This window comes from Colobus angolensis, unplaced genomic scaffold (assembly GCF_000951035.1).
Source record: "Colobus angolensis palliatus isolate OR3802 unplaced genomic scaffold, Cang.pa_1.0 Scaffold107, whole genome shotgun sequence".
In the NCBI taxonomy this organism is placed as follows: Eukaryota; Metazoa; Chordata; class Mammalia; order Primates; family Cercopithecidae; genus Colobus; species Colobus angolensis.
Genome location: NW_012111697.1, coordinates 3,265,526 through 3,277,130, shown reverse-complemented (window position 1 = coordinate 3,277,130; position 11,605 = coordinate 3,265,526). Strand labels below are relative to the sequence as shown.

The following is an 11,605-nucleotide window of genomic DNA, read 5'->3' as shown; positions in this document are numbered from 1 at the left end:
CAGCTTCCCATCCCACCTTAATCGCCCACCAGCTACAGGATCTCAGATAGGAGATGTCGCCTCTCTCGCCCACTCCCTCTTCTGAAACTGGGGATAATGCTGGTACCTACCACGAGGCTGTTGAGAGATAGAAGGAGATGATGTGTCAGGCTAAGTCCTTTAGACAGGGCAGCTGTTATTTTCATCCCTGCAAGCCAGATCCTCTCCCAGCATCCAGGCATCCGGTGTTTGGCCCTTTTCCCCTGGAGTCTGGTGTTTTCTCCTTCCATCCACCAGTCCCACCCGGCCCAAGCACACCACCAGAACAAAACCGGAGAAAAGGAAACACTGTTCTCTTTTGCTTGCCTCCACATTTATTTGGGTAATTTTTCTTCTGTCATTGTTCATAAATGTCTCTCATGATCCGAATTTACTGAGCAATGGGAACTTTCTGGAAAAGGCACTGTGGGAGCAGAATGTGGCCTCATTCTTGGAGCCCTGTCTTCCCTACTCCTGACTCGCTGGTTGGGAGCAGCCCTGAGGATAGGATTCTCCCCTCTCCTGCCCCTGCCACTCACTGGGCAGCCCCCTCAGACCCTGGGCACTGCTCTTAGCTCCTCTGCCACCCTCAAAAAAGCACAAGAGCTGCCTGCTGCTACGAGAACCTCATTGTTCTCCAGAGCAGCCTCTCACCCTGACCCCTTCCCAGAGCCCAATCCATGGTATGTGGGTGGATGGGGATGGAGGTGAGATAGAGAGCTGGGCTTTAGTGAGCACACCCTTAGGAAGGCTAGATGTCTACTCTGCCACCAAGCCCCATCAGGCCCCAGCTCGCCACTCCAAATCCCTCCTGGCATGAGCAAGGAAGTGCCCTGAGGATGACACGCCAGTTATACCCTCCTGCCCCGGAGGACGTAGCTTTCAGCATAGGCCACCTGGCCACCAGTTCCACAGCCCTGCTATAGTCCACTACTCTTCCTTTCTTCTGTGAGGTCCTCCTCGTGCCCCTCCCCTCCCTTCTGCTCCTTCAGCTCCACGCTGCCCTCCTGCTGCCACTGGCCCCAGAGCCCACACAGCCTCCTCAGCAGCCCGTGAAAGTTGGCTTGGAGCCCGGAGGAGGAGACAAGGGGGTGGACATAGGAGTTCAGGGTGCGGAGGAGGAGACAAGGGGGTGGACATAGGAGTTCAGGCTGCTGAGAAGCCTCGCGTAGGTCTCCACACTGTGCTTTCACCCTGGACAAAGCCCATGACATGGGACATGTGCAAAGGCCCAAAGCAGACAAGAAAGTTGAGCAGTGTGGCTGCCACCTACCCCGCCACCCTTCTCTGCCAGCGGTGGCTGCCCCACCCGCCGAGAATCCACACCAGGCGGCTGTAGCAGCAGTTGGTGATGATCAAGGGGACCACAAAGAGGGCCACGACCATCTCCAGCCACACAGGCAGGAGGATGACCAGCTGGTCCTCCTGGAACTCCATGTAGCAGGTCTCAATGGTATTCTGCCTATGGGAGGAGTTCCTTGAGAATTCCATGATGTAGACCACGCTGCAGTGAGCAGAAGACAGCAGCCAGCAGGCCACACTCACCAGACCCGCCTGTCCCAGCCTCGGCCGGGTCTTGTACCATAGCGGGTGGGCCACGCTCAGGAAGCGCTCAATGCTCACGGCTGTCAGGAAGAGGGCAGGGAAATAGACGGCAGTGAAGAAGATGAATCCGGAGAGTGGGCAGAGGATGAAAGGCAGGGGCCAGCGCATGCCACTGGCCGCCTCCACTATGCGAAAGGGAGGAACAGCAGCAGGAGCAGGTTGGAGGCGGTCAGGTTGAGCAGGAGCACGTCCACAGCCACCGGGCGGCACTTGCCCATGAAGTGGGCACCCACGAAGACCAGCAGGGCCAGCAGGTTGAGGGGGATCCCCACCAGGAAGGTGAGACGGTACACAGAAAAGGCGAGCCAGTGATTGCCGGATAAGTAGGACTTGTCGGGGCCTGCACCCATGGTGGTGGCCACCGGTGACAGAGAGTGACATGGAGTTGGTAGCGGGGGGCCTTCCTGCCCCTGGCCAGCAGCATCTCACCCAAAAGGGCACGTGGTCACTACACCCACCCTTCCCGTCTCTGAGTGTCTTGAGGTGGGGTCAGCCTGCCTGTCTTCCTGAACATTCCCTGTCCCCTGTCTCTTCCCCAGCAGAGAAGCACCAAGATGCTCCTCCACCCAGCCCCTCGGACCCAGGCTCACCTGCTTCTTTGAGACCCAAATGCTCCGCCGCACAGCACCTTGCTGTCTCTCCAGACCTACAGCGGTTGGCTATTTATCCGGCAGAACTGATAAAGACCTGGCAGTGCCCATGACGTCACTCACTGTTGAGCAGTGGCACAAAGATGCCTTGAGCTCCATTGCTAGGGCTGGTCAGTATGCAAAAAGGGGAACAAATTCCATGACTGCGTGCCTCCCTCCTCATGCAGCCTCAGCTGGGATGCTCTAAACAGGCCTCAGCTGACGTCTTCTTCCCCTCCCCTTTCCTCCACTTGAATTCTGTCTGCTTCTCTAGAATGGCACTTATCTAGTTTGCCTTGTAAGGGCACAAAGCATGAGGCAGTGACAGACTGGACTCCGTGAGGTCTGTTCCTTCCTGACTTTGTGATTTGGGGGAAGTGATGTGTCTTTGCTTTCTCCCCTACAGAGCAGGGATCGTCATAGTACCCGTATCATATTTCAAAGCATGAACACATGCAGATTAAAACATATATACAGGTAGATTAAAATGTTAATAATATAGGCCAATTGCTTTTTGGAAATATTTATTTTAGATTCGGGAGCACATGTGCAGGTTTGTTATATGGGCTTATTGCATAACACTGAGGTTTGGGCTTCTATTGAACCCATTATCAAAATTGTGAACTTGGTACCCAACAGGTAGTTTTCCCACCCTTGTCCTCCACCCTCCCTCCCCCGCTTTGGGGTCCCCATTGTCTGTGGTTTCCATCTTTAATGTTTGTGTGTATCCATTGTTTACCTCCCACTTAAAAGTGAGAACCAAGTGTTTGATTTTCTGTTTCTGTGTTAATTCACTTAGGATCATTCACTTAGGCCTCTAGCTGCATTTATGTTGCAGCAAAGGACATGATTTCATTCTTTTTCATAGCTGCATAGTATTTCATGCTGTATACATACCATTTTTTCTTTATCCAGTCTACCATTGATGGACACCTAGGTTGATTCCATCACTTTGCTATTGTGAATAGTGCTGTGACAAACATATGCACGCAGGTGTCTTTTTGGTAGGATGATTTCATTTTGCGAAAAATGATATTGATAATTTGGTAGGAATTGGGTGGAATCTGCAGATTGCTTTGAGCAGTATGGACATTTTAATGATATTGATTTTTCTGATCCATGAACATGGAATGTTTTTCGTTTGTTTGTGTTTTTTAGCTCTCCTTGTAGAGATCTTTCACTTTCACTTCCTTGGTTAGAGGTATTCCTAGGTATTTTATTTTTTGTGTGTGGCTATTGTAATTGGGATTGTGTTCTTTATTTGGCTTTCAGCTTGACAATTGTTGGCATATGGTAATGCTACTGATTTTTATACTCTGATTTTGTATGCTGAAACTGCCAGTCTCATTTATCAGGTCTAGGAGTATTTTGGAGGAATCTGTAGGGTTTTCTAGGTATAGAATCATGTCATCAGTGAACAGAGATAATTTGACTTTCTTTTCCTATTTGGATACCTTTTATTCCTTTCTTTTGCCTGATTGCTCTGGCTAGGACTTCCACTACTATGTTGAATAGGAGTAGTGAGAGTAGACATTCTTGTCTTGTTCCATTTCTTAGGGAGAATGCTTCCAACGTTTGCACATTCAGTATGATGTTGGCTGTGAGTTTGTCCTGGATGGCTCTTATTATTTTGAGGTATGTTCCCTCAATGCCTAGTTTTTTGAGGGTTTTTATCATGAGGGATGTTGGATTTTATTATACTTTTTTTCTTCATCTATTGAGATGATCATATAAATTTTGTTTTTAATTTTATGTGGTGAGTCACATTTATTGATTTGCATATATTGAACCATTCTTTACATCCCAGGAATAAAACCCACTTGATCATGCTGAATTATGATTTTGTCATGCTGCTGGATTTGATTTGCTAGTATGTTGTTGAGGATTTTTGGATCTATGTTCATTGGCCTATAGTTTTCTTTTTTCACTGTGTCCTGCCAGATTCCGATATCAGAATGAGACTGTTTTTGTAGAATGAGTTAGGGAGGAATCTGTCCTCCTCAATTTTCTGGTATAGTTTCAGTAGGATTTGTACCATCTCTTCTTTGCAGGTCTGGTAGAGTTTGGCTGTGAATCCATCTGGTCAAGGGCTTTTTAAAGTTGGTAGATATTTTATTACTCATTCAATTTTGTAACTCAATATTGGTCTGTTCAGGGTTTCAATTTCTTTCTGGTTCAATCTTGGTTGTGTGTTTCCAGGAATTTATTTGTTTCCTCTAGATTTTCTGGTTCCTGTGAATATAGATGTTCATCGCAGTCTCTAAGGATCTTTTGTGTTTCTGTGGAATTAGTTGTAATGTTGCCTGTGTTATTTCTGATTTGCTTTTTTGGAGGTTTTTTTTCCTTTGTTAATCTAGCTTGCAGCCTATAAATCTTGTTTACTCTTTCAAATAACCAATTTGTCATTTCAATGATCCTTTGAATGGCTTATTGGTCACAATTTCATTTAGCTCTACTCTGATTTTAGTTATTTCTTTTCTTCTACTAGCTTTGGATTTAGTTTGGTCTTGTTTTTCTAGTTCCTTTGGGTGTAATGTTAGGTTATTAATTTGAGAGCTTTCTAACTTCTTGATGTAGGCATTTAGTGATATAAACTTTCCTCTTAAAACTGCTTTTGCTGTATCCCAGAGGTTTTGGTATGTTGTGCCTCTATTTTCAGTTGTTTCAAAGCATTTTTTGACTTCTGCCTTAATTATTTGACTTCTTCCTTAATGACTTACCCCAAAGTCCTTCAGGAAATAGTTGTTTAGTTTCCATGTATTTGTGTGATTTTGAGAATTCCTTTTGGTATTGATTTCTATTTTTATTCCACTGTGGTCTGAGAAGATGATTGGTATGATTTTCATTTCTTTAAATTTATGGAGATGTGCTTTGTGACTAAGCATTGGGTCACTCTTAGAGTATGTTCTGTGTGCAGATGAGAAGAACGTATATTTTGTGGTCGTTGGGTGGAGTATTCTGTAGATGTCTATTAGGTCCATTTGATCACGCGTCCAATTTAAGTCCACAATTTCCTTGTTAGTTTTTTGCCTCAATGATCTGTCTAATGCTGTCAATGGCTGCTGAAGTGTGGCTGTCCATCTCTTTTCTTAGGTATAGTAGTAATTGTTTTATAAATCTAGGTACTCCAGTGTTGGGTGCTTATATATAGAGGATGTTAAATCTTCTTGTTTAATTGAACCCTTTATCATTAGGAAGTGCCCTTATTTGTGCTTTTTTACTATTGTTGGTTTAAAGTCTGTTTTATCTCATACAACAATAGCAACCCTTTGTTTTCCATTTGCATGAAAGACCTTTCTCCATCCTTTTGAGGGTTTGGGTGTTGTTATATGTGAGATGGGTCTCTTTAAGGCAGCAGAAGGTAGGGTCTCATTTTTTTTATCCAGTTGTCCATGCTATGTCTCTTAAGTGGAGTGTTTAGGCCATTTACATTCAAGGTTAATATGTGAGGTTTTGTTCTGGTTGTGATTTATCATAGTGTTGTTAGTTACTTTGTAGTCTTGATTGTGTAGTTGCTTTATAGGGTCTGTGGGCTTTGTACTTACGTTTGCTTTTGTGGTAGCGAGTATCATTCTTTTGTTTTCACGTTTAGAGCTGCTTTGAGCATTTCTTATAGGACCAGTCTGGTAGTGATGAATTCTCTTAGCATTTGATTGTCAGGGAAAGAGTTTATTTCTCCTTTGTGATGCTTAGTTTGGTAGGATATGAAATTCTTGGCTGGCATTTTTTCTTTAAGAAGCCTAGAAGGCTGGGAGCAGTGGCTTATGCCTGTAATCCCAGCACTTTGGGAGGCTGAGGCAGGTGGATCACAAGGTCAGGAGTTTGAGACCAGCCTGGTCAATATGGTGAAATCCTGTCTCTACTAAAAATACAAAAAAAAAAATTAGCTGGACATGGTGGTGCGTGCCTGTAATCCCATCTGCTTTGGAGGCTGAGGCAGGAGAATTGCTTGAACCCAGAGGCAGAGGTTGCAGTGAGCCGAGATCACGCCGCTGCACTCCAGCCTGGGTGACAGAGCAAGACTCCATCAAAAAAATGAAGCCTAAAAATGGCACCCAATCTCTTCTGAATTGTAAGACTTCTGCTGAGAAGCCCACTGTTATTCTCAGTGGACTCCCTTTATAGGTAATTTGGCTCTTTTCCTAGATTCCTCAAAGATATTTTTCTTCCATGTGGTCTCGTGACTATGTACCTTGGGGATGGTCGTTTTGTATAGTCCCTCTCAGGCATTCCCTGAATTTCTTATGTCTGCTTGTTGACCTCTTTAGCAAGATTGGGGACATTTTCCTGAATTATACCTTAAGATGCATTTTCCAAGTTGCTTATTTTTTCTTCTTCTCTGTCAGGAATGCCAATAAGTCATTCCAGGACTGGCAGAAGGATGGGGAGGAGGAAGGCAAGGGACGGGAGCAACCTCCGCTGGCCGGCACTGGAGGACCCAGGCAGTGGCCTCAACTCCAAGGACTCTTCCTGGTGTGCGTGGCTGGAAATATTAGGTGTCCCTCCCTGAGGCACAGGGGATTCAGCCCCAGCTGGCTACACAGCATCCTTTCCTCAACCCCGGGAATCCTGTAGGCTGTTCAGCTCCCCGGTGGGGTCACTTGGGCCTCCCAGGAGGACCTAAGGAAGATTTCTAATCTCTCTGGACGCTCTCTCAGGTGTGCCCACACCTGCCGGTGAGAAGCCAGCTCTGCTTTATGATTCTGTCTGTGTCTCCCACTGTGCCCATGTCTCTGTCTGTCCGTCTCTGTTTCCTCCCTCAGAATGACAACACAACCTCTCCACATCTGTTTTCTCAGGCATGTGTGGGTCACCTGACCACTCTGCCCCTTCCGAGTTCCAGGTCCCCCATCATCAGCCTCTCTCTGTGTGGCCTGGCAGCTCCAGTTACCAGGCTTCAGCGGGGACAGCAAGAGGGTCTCAGGCTATCACCACCTCCCTCCAAAGATGCCATCTCCCTCCCTCTCCCGTTCTCTGACAGTCCCTTTCCCTTGGCTTCTGAGATGTGTGGAAAATGCTCACCCCCACTCCCACGATCGCTCACACCCTGATGGCTTTTCATCTTCACCTCCCCTGGGCTTTTGCTTATACAGACTGGTCTGAGCTGGGCAATGGCTGGGGACAGCAAAGCCCATGAAGCTGCCTCTGATTCCCTCTTATAAACCCTGGGAGAGGAGTGAGACTCCAGCTCTTCATGGCTCTCTTTCAACTGTGGAGTTTTCAGCTTTTCTGTTCTCTGCCTTGGGGTGGCAGTGCCCATTCTGAAGTTGCAGGATTCCACAGCAGCTTTGTCCCCTTTCTGAGCCATGAAGACCCCTACTTGCATCAACTTCTTTGCAGCCACCAGGGCTGAGTGCCCCGGGGATGGACAGGTGAGCCATGGGACAGAAAGACAGCTCATGGCTTCAACTCTCCACAGAGTCCCTCTCCTCCCACCTGCAATCCAGTTCTCCACACAGCCCGTCCTCATTCTTCCAGCACGCTTAACCCCAGGGAGGAAGCAGATATTTAAAGACCGTGGTGTCGAACTCCCCAGCGTTCTGAGCCCAGCTCTCTGCATGCAATAGGTGTTCAACAAATGCTTCTGAAATACTGCCGACAGCATGCAAACAGGGGCTGGCGAGTCTCAAGTTGGGGAGGAGGTCCTGACCGGCTATTTCTCACGGGCCACCACTCGGGGAACATGAAAACTTCCTGAACGGCCACACTTTGATGAATACAGCTCTGAGGAACATCTTTCTGACTTTGCAGAAACCTGAAGTTCTTTGTGCTGACTAATTATCTTTTAAATTTTTTCCAAGAGGACTTTTTTACTGGGAAAAGGTTGAACCCACACAAATAGCTAATATGCTTTGCATTTAGTTCTGTTTCTTATCATGGCCTGTTTACATTTGTCCCGCTCAGATGGCCTCATCTGACTGGGGACATTTGGCTGGGTTAGGTGACCACAGGTGACACAAAGCTGGAGACCAGCAGAGTGGCTTAGGGGCATGGGTGTCAGAGCCCACTGACATCAGCTTCTGGTCCCACTTCAATCACCCACCGGCTATGGGATCTCAGGTAGGAGATGTCATTTCTCTGGGTCACTCCCTCATCTGAAACTGGGGATAATGTTGGTACCTACCACAGGGCTATTGAGAGATAGAAGGAGATGATGTGTCAGGCTAAGTCCTTTAGACAGGGCAGCTGTTATTTTCATCCCTGCAAGCCAGATCCTCTCCCAGCATCCAGGCATCCGGTGTTTGGCCCTTTTCCCCTGGAGTCTGGTGTTTTCTCCTTCCATCCACCGGTCCCACCCGGCCCAAGCACACCACCAGAACAAAACCGGAGAAGAAGGAAACACTATTCTCTTTTGCTTGCTTCCACATTTATTTGGGTAATTTTTCTTCTGTCATTGTTCATAAATGACTCTGATGATCCAGATTTATTGAGCAATGGGAACTTTCTGAAAAAGGCACTGTGGGAGCAGAATGCGGCCTCATTCCTGGCGCCCTGTCTCCCCCACTCCTGACTCGCTGGTTGGGAGCAGCCCTGAGGATAGGGTTCTCCCCTCTCCTGCCCCTGTCACTCACTGGGCAGCCCCCTCAGACACTGGGCACTGCTCTTAGCTCCTCTGCCACCCTCAAAAAAGCACAAAAGCTCCCTGCTGCTACGAGAACCTCATTGTTCTCCAGAGCAGCCTCTCACCCTGACCCCTTCCCATGGTGTGTGGGTGGATGGGGATGGAGGTGAGATAGAGAGCTGGGCTTTAGTGTGCACACCCTTAGGAAGGCTAGATGTCTATTTTGCCCTCAAGCCCCATCGGGCCCCAGCTCGCCACTCCAAGTCCCTGGCGTGAGCGAGAAAGTGCCCTGAGGATGACATGCCAGCTACACCCTCCTGCCGCAGAGGACCTAGCTTTTAGCACAGGCCACCTGGCCACCAGTTCTAGAGCCCGGTGAGTGTTCACTGCTCTTTCTTTCAGCTGGACAGTCCTCTCTCTGCTCCTCCCCTCCCTTCTGCTCATTCAGCTCCACGCTGCCCTCCTGCTGCCACTGGCCCCAGAGCCCACACAGCCTCCTCAGCAGCTCATGAAAGTCGGCTTGGAATCTGGAGGAGGAGAAGTAGTAGACAAAGGGGTCGACACAGGAGTTCAGGGTGCTGAGAAGCATCACGTAGGTCCTCCATGCCGGGCTTACACCGCAGATATAGCCCACAACGTGGGACACGTTGTAGGGCCCAAAGCAGACAAGGAAGTTGAGCAGTGTGGCTGCCACCAGCCCGGCCACCCTCCTCTGCCGGCGGTGGCTGCCCCCTCTGCCGAGGATCCACACCAGGCGGCTGTAGCAGTAGCTGGTGATGATCAGGGGGACCACAAAGAGGACCACGGCCATCTCTAGCCGTACGGGCAGGAGGAAGGCTAGCTGGTCCTTCCGGAACTCCAGGTAGCAGGTCCCATTGGTGCCCTGGCTGTGGGAGGTGTCCCCCGAGAATTCCACGATGTAGACCACGCTGCAGTGAGCAGAGGCCAACAGCCAGCAGGCCACACTCACCAGACCTGCCTGTCCCAGCCTCGGCCGGGTCTTGTACCATAGTGGGTGGGCCACGCTCAGGAAGCGCTCAACACTCACAGCTGCCAGGAAGAGGGCGGTGAGATAGAAGGTGGTGAAGAAGATGAATCCGGAGAGAGGGCAGAGGATGAAGGGCAGGGGCCAGCGCATGCCACTGGCCGCCTCCACCATGCGGAAGGGCAGGAACAGCAGCAGGAGCAGGTCGGAGGCAGTCAGGTTGAGCAGGAGCACGTCCACAGCCACCGGGCAGCGCCGCAGCTTGCCCACGAAGACCACCAGGGCCAGCAGGTTGAGGGGGAGCCCCACCAGGAAAGTGAGGAGGTACACCGAGAAGACGAACCAGTGATTGCCAGAGAAATAGGACTGGTCGGGGCCTGCACCCATGGTGGTGGCCACTGGTGAGAGAGACATGGAGTTGATAGTGGGGGGCCTTCCTGCCTCTGGCCAGCACCATCTCACCCAAAAGGGCACGTGGTCACCATGCCCACCCCTCTTGTCTCCAGGTGCTTTCCAGGCGGGGTCAGCCTGCCAGTCTTCCTAAGCGTGCCCTGTCCCCGTCTCTTCCCCAGCAGAGAAGCACCAAGATGCTCCTCCACCCAGCCCCTCGGACCCAGGCTCACCTGCTTCTTTGAGACCCCAAATGCTCCGCCGCACAGCACCTTGCTGTCTCTCCAGACCTAGTGCAGTTGGCTATTTATCTGGCAGAACTGATAAAGACCTGGCCGTGCCCATGACGTCACTCACTGTTGAGCAGTGGCACAAAGATGCCTTGAGCTCCGTTGCCAGGGCTGGTCGGTATGCAAAAAGGGGAGCAAATTCCACAACTGCGTGCCTCCCTTCTCATGCAGCCTCAGCTGGGATGCTCTAAACAGGCCCCAGTCAACGTCTTCCCCTCCCCTCTTCTCCACTTGAATTTTGTCTGCTTCTCTAGAATGGCACTTATCCAATTTGCCTTGTAAGGGCAGGAAGTGTGATGCAATGACAGAGAGCGAGCTCCGTGAGGTCTGTTCCTTTCCGACTTTGCGATTTGGGGGAAATGACTTAAATTCTCCATGTCTCTGCTTTCTCCCCTACAGAACAGAGCTCGTCATAGTAGTCATCTCATAGATCAACACATTAACACATGCAAATTAAAACAATATGTAGGTAGATTAAAAGATTACTAATACATGTTGAGTGCTTTGACGGAAGCCTGGCATGTGGTGGTGAGTGGGCAGCTGATGCCAGCTGCTATTTTCTCTGTCACTGGTTCAGGATTATCTCTGGGGTGACAATAATAATAATAATAATAATAATAATAATAATAACAGTGGTGGCAATGATGACAGCAGCTGCCTTTTTGTGGGCACATAATCCGTAGCGGACACTTTGCTTCTAGAGCAACGCTTTTGTGTCATATCCTTGTCCCTCACCATGGTGAAGTCACTTGTTCCAGGTGATACAGCTTGTGAAATGTCACCACCAGGGTTCAAACCCAAGTGCTGTCCAGTTTCACGGGTGATCTCTTAGTTCATTTAAACAATCACAGGGCACGATGGGATATGATTTCACATCCACTAGAATGGCCACAAGCAAAAAGTTAGACAATGCCTATGGTTGGCGAGAATGTGGAGAAACAGGGGCCTCATTCGCTGCTTGTGAGAATAATGGGAGGTGGTGCCCCCGCTTTGGAAAGCAGGTGGCAGTTGCTTAAAAAGTTAAACATAAATTCACCATGTGATCCAACAATTCCACTATAGGTATTTACTTAAGAGAAGTGGAAACTCAGGTCCAATTAAAGACTCAGTCCTAAATGTTCCCAGC

The 11,605-nt window shown here is 49.0% G+C and overlaps 1 protein-coding gene and 1 pseudogene across 1 annotated transcript; both read right to left on the bottom strand.

Moving 5' to 3' along the window:
- Window positions 1-869: 869 nt before the first annotated feature.
- On the bottom strand, window positions 870-1,973 carry LOC105516669 (annotated as a pseudogene).
- Window positions 1,974-8,602: 6,629 nt separating this feature from the next.
- FFAR3 (free fatty acid receptor 3) lies at window positions 8,603-10,612 on the bottom strand. The gene is made up of 2 exons (XM_011947993.1): window positions 10,423-10,612; window positions 8,603-10,197 (listed from the first exon to the last, which is right to left on the bottom strand). The coding sequence occupies exon 2, from the start codon at window positions 10,184-10,186 to the stop codon at window positions 9,146-9,148; it is 1,041 nt and encodes a 346-aa protein (XP_011803383.1). The 5' UTR covers window positions 10,187-10,197; window positions 10,423-10,612; the 3' UTR covers window positions 8,603-9,145.
- Window positions 10,613-11,605: the final 993 nt, after the last annotated feature.